This window comes from Pararge aegeria, chromosome 18 (genome assembly GCF_905163445.1).
Source record: "Pararge aegeria chromosome 18, ilParAegt1.1, whole genome shotgun sequence".
Classification (NCBI taxonomy): domain Eukaryota; kingdom Metazoa; phylum Arthropoda; class Insecta; order Lepidoptera; family Nymphalidae; genus Pararge; species Pararge aegeria.
The window spans coordinates 17,437,394-17,447,197 of record NC_053197.1 but is presented as its reverse complement, the minus strand read 5'-3'; the positions used below and the strand labels follow the sequence as shown (position 1 = coordinate 17,447,197).

The window sequence follows — 9,804 nt, the reverse complement described above, 5'->3', positions numbered from 1 at the left end:
CTAGCTATTTGGCTTTCATCAGTAGTATGTTAAATTACTCTGTCAGTAAAATATATTACAGTAAAGCTTGTTTTTCTCAAGCGCATTCATCAGTCTTAGCCATAGTTGTGGGTGTGAGTGATTTTAAATTATTTTGTAAGATAGTATTGGATGGCTTATGAGAGGTGCAATTTAAAGAGAAAACAAAGTGGGTACCTACCTACCTACCTACTAACCATTGAGTAGTGAGTAAGTAACCATTTAACATTATAAAATTATAACTGATTTTTTTGATAATGTAAAATGAAGTTGGCAATACGAAGAGAAAAAACTCCATACTTGATTTACTTTTAATAAAAGGAGTGTTACTCGCTCTTAAAACCCATCGCATAACCTCTCTGCATATTTCCTGCCGACAAGGCAAAGCTGGACACAGGCCTGTTCTCTTCCCGGGCAGCGGGTGTAAAGGTGTTGCCTGCCACGCTGCTACGATGCGAGGTGCCGGGCTAGTAGTATGAAGGAAGAAGTGAGGAGGTAATAGCGTTTATCGCGATGCCGACTTGCGAAATAGATCCTTCAAATGAAACACTGGTGTACATGAACAGATTTATTCGTTGACTCACGGGCAAACTTAATTGGTCCACCTTTATTGCTTCTACCTACAGGTGCGGCGCGGGCGGCGGTGGACCAGCGGAGTTGCCGCGGCGCCGCGCGCCTCGCCGACTCGCTCTCTTAACCTAGCTATGTACAGGATGCGCGCCCGTGCGGGGGCCGCGCCGCCGTCACGGCGCGCCGTGGTGCGTGACGGCGGCCAGCGGCGCGGCCGGCGCGGCGGGCGGCGCGGCCGGCGCGGCGGGCTCCGGTTCGGGCGCGCTCAGGCGCGCCAGCGTCTTGTAGAGCGGCGAGTTGACGAAGCGCGGGTAGGAGTCGCGGTGCATGAGCGTGTAGATCTGCAGCTGCGCCTCGTCGAACGTGTGCGGCGTGGGCTCCACCATGTTGCGGTTTACGCTCTCGCGCACGCGCGAGTCCAGCGACACCTGCGGACGGACAGGCGTGAGCGGGGCGCGAGGGGGCGAGGGGCACTGCGCGGCGGCACTGACCTCTTTGGGCGACAGGATGGAGATGTAGTCCTCGTAGATAAAGCGCGCCTTCTCCTCCACGGCGTCGGGGTCGCTCTCGCGCTTGAGCTCCTCGCACGCCAGCCAGAACATGATGTTCTCCTCCGAGTACTCGCCGCGCAGGAAGTCGCGGAACACCTTGCGACCCGCCGCGCTGCGCATGAGGCGTTCGAACGACTGCCCCCAGCCGCGCACCTCCTCCAGCGACGGCCTGCAACACGGCGCGGCTAGAGCGGGCGGCGCGGGACGGTGCGGCGCGGCGCGGGACACTCACGGCGCGTCTCCGTCCAGCAGCAGCGGCTCGTGCGGGCCGGCGTCGCGCGGCTTCTTGCCGGGGCCCGCCTCAGCGCCGCGCGCCGCCAGCCTGCGGACAAGCGGGGCGGCTACAGACGAGCACTTGCAATGTCGAGACTGTCGCGTTGTAGTTCGAAAGATAGGTTGCATTTGATAAAGTTGCATTAACTACAATTTAAAAGTTTATGCATCCAGTGAGAAATCAAAGTGGAGCAAGACATCCAAGCAAACTAGTCATTACAATTTGTTGGATTCTTCATCAAACTTTCCGTCTGCTGTTACTTCACACTGTCTCTACCTATTGAACAGATTTTGATAAGGAATACCCAAAGCTTATACTTTGGACATTGACATTGAGTTTTATTCTTAAGAGGAAAAGAATTCATGCGGGATAGGGGTGTAAGGGGGAGGCTAGTACCAGTCAGCCTCCCAAAATGCCAACCTCACCTGCACGTGGTGCACCCTGCCGTCTAACCGACGAGGCTCTGGCGACCGACAAGTGGCGGTATAACTACTTCAAATTGGCTAGACTGAATAAATGGCACAGACCGGTGTCGGGCAGCAGCGACGCCGGTGCGATCAGTCTAGCCCTGCGATGACCAACCCGCCTGCCCAGCGTGGTCATTACCGGGCAAATCTTTGTATGAATGGAGAAAAGAAAGCCACAGCCCCTAGTCCCCGGCAGCCCCGCTATTCCTGGCTCTGGCAGCGGTTATGGTAACGGCGGGGCAAGGGGTGTCAAGAATCTCCGGAAGAGATTCCGCTGCCAAACTCGACGACTGGACCTGGCAACGTATAACGCACGCACGTTGAGGACCGATGAGAAGTTAGTCGAGCTGGAAGAAGCAGTGAGCAAGTTGCGCTGGAGTATCATGGGTTTATCTGAAATCCGTAGAGAGGGGGAGGATACGATAATCCTAAAATCCGGCAACTTGTTCTACTACCGGGAGGGCGAACAACAGTCACAAGGTGGTGTCGGATTCATCGTCCACAAATCCCTTGTCAACAACATTGTTCGAGTCGAAAGCGTGTCGAGCAGGGTAGCGTACCTTGTACTCAGAATAACCAAACGGTATTCCCTGAAGGTTATACAGGTCTACGCACCCACAACTGCGCACTCCGACGAGGAAGTAGAGGCATTGTATGAGGATATTTCGAAAGCCATACATGCCTCGAAAACCTACTACAGTGTTGTGATGGGGGATTTCAACGCGAGGCTGGGCAAGCGAAGCGGTGCAGAGCTGAGAGTGGGGCAATTTGGATATGGGCAACGGAACGAACGGGGCCAAATGCTGGCCGACTTTATGGAGAAGGAGGGCCTCTTTATGATGAACTCCTTTTTCGAAAAGCGGCCGCACAGGAAATGGACCTGGCTGAGCCCCGATGGTTCGACGAGAAATGAGATCGACTTTATCATGTCGACCAAACGGCATATATTCAATGATGTCTCTGTGATCAACAGGGTGAAAACCGGGAGCGATCACCGTATGGTAAGAGGCACATTGAATATAAATGTAAAGCTGGAAAGGGTCAGACTGGTAAAGTCTACGCTCCGGCCTACTCGTGCTCATATCCAAAACCCCGAGAGCTTTCAACTGGAGCTGCAAAACCGGTTTGATTGCCTGGACTGCGATTCTGTGGACGATCTTAACAACAGGCTTGTGGAAACTGTCCATACGGTTGGGTCCAAGTTCTTTAAGACCCACCGTAAACATAGAACCAAAAAGTTCTCAGCCCATACACTCGGGCTTATGGAGAAGAGACAAGAAATGAGACTACAGTCTTCAAAAGATGCGTCTGAATATCGGCGTATTAATAGACAGATCTCGAAGTTGCAGACGAAAGACTTGCGACACTTTAACACTGAGAAAATTAAAGTCGCCATTGAGCGCAACAAAGGCTCGAAAGTGTTCGCAAGAGATCTGTCTATCGGACAGAGCCTGTTGACTCGCCTGAAGACTGACAATGGTAGTCTCATATCTTCTAAACCAGAGATCCTGAGTGAGGTTGAGAAATTCTATGGACAGTTATACACCTCAACACAAAAGCCTGTTGAAAGTTTGGCTAAAGACCCTAGAGCCAAATTGACCCGACACTTCACTGAAGATATCCCGGACGTCAGCCTTTACGAGATTAGTATGGCTCTCAAACAACTTAAGAACAACAAGGCACCGGGTGATGACGGAATCACAGCAGAACTCCTGAAAGCGGGTGGAAAACCGATACTTAAAGTCCTTCAGCGGTTGTTCAATTCCGTCATTCATCAAGGCACAACGCCAGAGGCATGGCACAGGAGCGTGGTTGTTCTGTTCTTCAAAAAAGGTGATAATACCTTGCTGAAGAACTACAGACCTATCTCGCTGTTGAGCCATGTCTACAAGTTGTTCTCAAGAGTCATTACGAATCGTCTCGCGAATAGGTTCGACGACTTCCAGCCTCCTGAACAAGCCGGTTTCCGAAAGGGCTTCAGTACCATAGACCACATACATACGCTGCGGCAGGTTATACAGAAGACTCAAGAGTATAACCGGCCACTTTGCTTAGCGTTTGTGGACTATGAGAAAGCCTTTGATTCGGTGGAAACCTGGGCTGTGTTAAGGTCACTGCAGAGATGCCGAATTGACTACCGGTACATCGAAGTTTTGAAGTGTTTGTACAAAAACGCCACTATGTCAGTCCGTATACAGGACCAGACTACGAAACCGATCCAACTGCAGCGAGGAGTGCGACAGGGAGATGTTATCTCCCCGAAGCTGTTTACCGCTGCGTTGGAGGACGTTTTTAAGCTTCTGGATTGGAACGGGCTTGGCATCAACATTAACGGCGAGTACATCACTCAACTTCGGTTTGCCGACGATGTAGTCATAATGGCAGAGACTCTGGAAGACCTTAATGCGATGCTCAATGACCTCAGCAGAGTTTCTCAACAGGTGGGCCTTCGTATGAACATGAGCAAGACGAAAATTATGTCTAACGCTCATGTTGCGCTCCACCCAATAATTGTTGGGAACTCTGCACTCGAAATTGTAGACGAGTATATATACCTAGGACACACGATCCAGTTAGGTAGGTCCAATTTCGAGAAAGAGGTAAACCGCCGAATCCAACTCGGATGGGCAGCGTTCGGGAAACTTCGTGACATCTTCTCGTCCAAAATCCCCCAGTGCCTGAAGACTAAAGTCTTCGAACAGTGCGTGTTGCCAGTGATGACTTACGGATCAGAGACATGGTCGCTAACTATGGGCCTCATAAGAAGGCTCAGAGTCACTCAGCGGGCGATGGAGAGAGCTATGTTAGGAGTATCTCTACGTGATCAAATCAGAAATGAGGAGATCCGTAGAAGAACTAGAGTTACCGACATAGCTCAGCGAGTTGCGAAGCTGAAGTGGCAATGGGCGGGGCACATAGCTCGGAGAACCGATGGACGTTGGGGTCTTAAGGTGCTGGAATGGCGACCCCGCACCGGTAAACGCAGCGTAGGTCGGCCCCAAACGAGGTGGACAGATGACATCAGGCGAGTAGCTGGGAGCCGTTGGAGGCAAGCGGCCCAGGACCGTGCATTGTGGAACTCCCTACAAAAGACCTATGTCCAGCAGTGGACGTCAATTGGTTGAGATGATGATGATGATGATGATGAGGGATGCAATGTCAACTTCACTCTGCAGCTCCCTGACACTTTAACCAATTTTTTCAATTATTTTTCATAAGACTGAATGATCCCTAAGAAATCAGGCATATTCCAAAATTATATCCGAGATAAATGTCAATCTCAGGTGCGTAAACTATTTCTGAGCAAACAGTCACCCCAACCCGCTGCCCTCTTGTTGCCACTGACCTTTATGGTTACCATCATTGAATTAGAAGTCAGTGTTTGTTGCTAAGAATCGATCAATAATTCGCATTATAATAAAGGAATAATTTGTGTTGTTAATTTTAAAACGGCTAAATTAAAGTTTAGCGAAACACTGGAAGTACCTTGTAATATCTGTTTCATTTTAAGAAAATAGAGGTTTTTCCTATATTTCGTATCGATATTTTTTTCAAAAACCTTTCATAAAATTTTAAGATGGATCGTAAAGTTACCAAGACCGGGAACATAACTTTACAGCGTTCAGCGCGCACCACGCGTTGTTCTGCGTGGTCCCATGCAGCGGGCATGCAGTCGGTTTGTAATTTTGATCAAGTTTTAGCAACTGTTCCTAGTCAGCACAGTCGTAAGGGCATCGAAAATACGTCAGTTGTCTTGCTTTGTTCTACCGTGTCTGAGGTGTTGAGTTCTGAGTTAAAAAACCACTTTTCCTTATATCGGAACTCGTACATGCCGCGCTTGCCGCCACCGATCCGATCCAGAAGTTTGAAGCGCATCGCCGACCGGCCCGCGCGCTTGCTAGCTTCGATTGGCGATCACGGCGCGTGCCCGCCAAGCGAAATGCTCGAGTGGAGACGACTTGCAATACAAATAGTTTGTCGCGGCCACAGCCGCCCACTGCGTCGTCCAAGCAATCGCAAGCGCGTGGCCGGTCGGGGCGGGCTCGAGTCGGCGGCGACAAACGCGTGGACGCAGCGTCGTTTGCGTGCGCGCGGCCGCACCGCGTCCGCGCGTCGCCTGCACTCACCACTTGGCCCTGCAACACAAACAAGTGAATTTACTGCAATGCTTTAGAACATAATTTCAAACTGTTAACAGTAGGATAAAATTATCCTTAGTTTTCATAACATAAATCGGAAACAATTGGTACCGAATTTGGCGGTTCTTATAAGGTTTCTTTACCGAAATGATAACAACAAAACAAAACATAATTAAAGTTAATTAGTAAAACAACTTTATCCTTCTGTCAAAACCCTTATGATGTCATTATAAAATATGGTATCGACTCGCGCACGATAGTTGATTGGGCTTGTTCAATTTGATTGCGAATGAAAAAAACATTAAAGAGATTAATTTAAATTTCAACTTTTAAAATGGGGTTACCAGATTAATGAGCGTGGTGGATATGCAACTGACAACCTTTCAAAACATTTGATTGTTGCGATACTTCTTTATGCGCGATATGGAAATCGGATGAGAGTGAAATATTACGGATGTAACAAATTAAATAGTTCCGATCTGAGAAAAAACCATCAAAATTATAAAATTAATTAAACAGGTATAATTATGGTTTTGTGTAAATATTACCGGAAAATTGAAAATTCGCCTCCAGCTCATAATATTAATAAGAATTTAGCTTACAAAATTACAAAGATATTATTGAGGGCGTCCAGCGCAAAATTCTGAAGTGCATCATTAAAAAATTTGGTTCCAAGAATTACAGCTTAACTTCCTTAGAATTAAGTCGCGAACAAAAAGATCACATTTTTTTGTAAAAATTAGTTAATGGTATAATCGATTGTCCTTATTTATTAAACAAAATCAAATATAGGATACCAGAACCTCTCTAAAGGTAATGCGATAGATATAACAATAAATACAAACATATTGATATATTCTTTTATAAGTACGAGAGGTTTGCATCCGAAATCAGGAAATGTGTCTTAGTCGTGTCCTGCTTTCGGCAGCAAACCTTACCTGACTGTTGAGCGCGAGCTACAATAAGCACATCTAGCCGATCGGGAAATGGGCCTACTAAATATGTACCTACAAATTTGTGGAAACTTAACTGGCTCATTGGAATTATCTTATCTAATTTTGTAACTATATAAAATGTTAGCTGTTTGTTTTCCAAATAAATAAAATAAAATAATACATAAAATAAAATAAAATAATATGTTTCACTAAAATATAAAAAATATTTTTTTTAGGCTTAATGAGTTTATAAACATTGTCTCAAATATTCTACTTGGAGCTTACACATTAGAGGTATGTATATGTTTATGATGGGGAGTTTAATATCGGTTACTGCCATACCCAACAGGTAGTTAAGGTACAGTACGGTAAGCCTAAATAACGAATTAATTAATTAATTAATACACTTTTATTGTACACCACAGAGAAAAACAGAGATACAAATACAATAGCACAATAAGGTAGAGCGTACAATTTGGCGGCCTTATCGCTATATAGCGATCTCTTCCAGATATAGCAAGTTTGGTGGATATCACTCGAAAAGGCGAACATACATATAGCTTTAACCCCATTTTATTTTTATTAAGAGTACTTATTCAAAAAACTGTTTGACAGTGTTAAAGTTGTAAAGCGAATCTACTGACAACATTGCAAGTTTTTGATCTATTATATAGTCTGGAACAGTGATGAACAATTTTGGTAATAAAGTGTCACACTGTTTTACGACGCTCTTTATTTTGCAAATTATAAGTTTTATAATCGTTTTCATAAGGGTTTTGTTTATATTTACGTAGAGTGCTTTAAAATAGATCATCGTACCGACTCTATCTCATGTATGTGGACTTTATAATCTGTTATACATATGTATAATGGAGTAGGCTATTCTTTTTTTTGCACAATCTTATTCATGAATCTGACTGTCATATTTTTTTTATTATTTTATGTAATATTTACACAAACCTCTATTAACTCATAGTTATTATCGATTTTTGTCTGATGTTTTTTATTATAGGTAAATAAGAAACTATTTTAGAATATGAAAATGAAGCTTTTCAAATATGTTGGGGCAACTCATTGCTGGTTATTCGATGAGATAATTGGGATCACTGGTTTTCCCGCTTTGCCAATAGACCTACATACATTCCATTCCATTGGGAAGATTGTGGCTTCGACTGTGGCTTAATGCGAAGTAGCTGACAAGTTCAGGTGAAGGGTGACAGATAGGGAGTACTGACAGGATCCAAATATCAAAAACGCTTTGAAAGGTTGTATCTTTCGCTGGTGGGAGAAATGAACTGCATGCGCTGTGCGGCACGGGCGCGGCACGGGCGCGGCACAGGCGCGGCACGGGCGCGGCACGGGCGCGGCGGGGCGGGCTCACCAGGAGCAGGAGCAGCAGCAGCACCAGCACAGGCAGCACGGCTTGGCGGCGGGCCGGCAGCCGCGCGCCAGCGCTGCCAGGCTGCACATCTGCAACAGCGCGCGTCTGAGGATCCGCAACGATCGATTGCACGCTGAGCGCAGCGCCCATCGCTTCAAAGCGATGATTCGCGATGATAAACATAAAGGGGCCGGCTGAAAGCCAGTGCTGCGCCCGGAGCGTATTGCTGCGCTGGGCCAGCTCGACTGACACACATTCCGATGATCGTGACTGATGTACAAATATTTTCTGTTTACACAAATTTAATATGTGACAATCTACTTTGTTTTTCTCTTTAAAACTGCCGTTCGCTCACGTGCGATCGGTCGCTGCTATCGATCGCTTAGCCTCGTTTGCAGCCGGATGGGGCACGCAGTGTTTGTGTGCGAGTTACGATGGCCCCGTTTCAACAGTTGCCTCCACCTCTGCAACAAGTTGCGAGGGTATGACCCGCCACGTACTGGGACCGAGCTCGCTGTGGGCATCGCACGTATTTACGCATAACGTACGCATGTGTCCTTGCTAGTGAGAACGCTATGTACCTATTCGTTAAAATCGCCTTCGATTTCCGTAAGTATATGAATATAGAACGCCATGTACACCGACGGACCACGAGGCCTTCTCTGTGTAACGTGACGTGCAAGCGACGGTTTGCACCTATAGTGTTTCCAATGGTCGCATCCGAGCAGGATGTTTACGTTTTATATCGGCCGGCCGCTTTCGCCGTCCCGCCGAGCCCTGCGCGGTTACGCGCGGGAGCCCGGCGGGCACGTGCGGGGGCGACACGTACACACATCGAGCATTCACCTGCGAGGCCTAGGCCGGGGGCATGCGGCCGCAGCCCGGGCGCGCGCTACTGCCCTGCGCCCGGCACCATGCCCCGGGCGCGGGCGCGAGAGCGAAGCGTTCGCTGACTTATTCTTAACACATCCAATGACACTAGCGCCAAAGTCGTCCATTCGCTTACACCAGTTCCCGGAAAACAGAAATAACGAGTGCACAGAGCGGGGCGTCGCGCGGCCGCCGGCGGGGCCCGGCGCGGGGCCGGCGGCGCGGGCGGCGGCTCGCGGGCGGCGGCCGCCTGTAAACACGGGATCGATATTTTTAAAGCGGTAGCGAGTAGGTCGGTCGACCTCGCGCCGGTGCGCCGCACGGCTCGGGCTGCGAGGGTCCTGCCCGCGGCTGGGCGGCTGAGGGCGGCCGCGCTAGCGGCGGCGCGGGCGCGGCATGGGGCGGGCGGCTGCTGAGGGCCGCGGCCGGGCGCGACTGAGCGCCGCCCGCCCCCGCCGGCGCAGTGCGGGCGGGCGGCGGGCGCGCGCGCCCTGGGTCCCGCGCGACCGCCGCCGCCGCGCGCCGCGCGCGTATCGATCCCGCGCGTCACCGCTCCATTCATGCTGCGCCCCGCGCCCTCCGCCCCGCCCGCCCCGCGC

The 9,804-nt window shown here is 48.9% G+C and overlaps 1 protein-coding gene across 1 annotated transcript; it reads right to left on the bottom strand.

Annotated features, from left to right (window-relative positions):
• Positions 1-761: 761 nt before the first annotated feature.
• Positions 762-8,449, bottom strand: LOC120631813 (regulator of G-protein signaling rgs-2). The gene is made up of 5 exons (XM_039901494.1): positions 8,336-8,449; positions 6,008-6,016; positions 1,372-1,461; positions 1,080-1,308; positions 762-1,016 (listed from the first exon to the last, which is right to left on the bottom strand). The coding sequence occupies exons 1-5, from the start codon at positions 8,422-8,424 to the stop codon at positions 762-764; spliced, it is 672 nt and encodes a 223-aa protein (XP_039757428.1). The 5' UTR covers positions 8,425-8,449.
• Between the last annotated feature and the right edge of the window lie 1,355 nt (positions 8,450-9,804).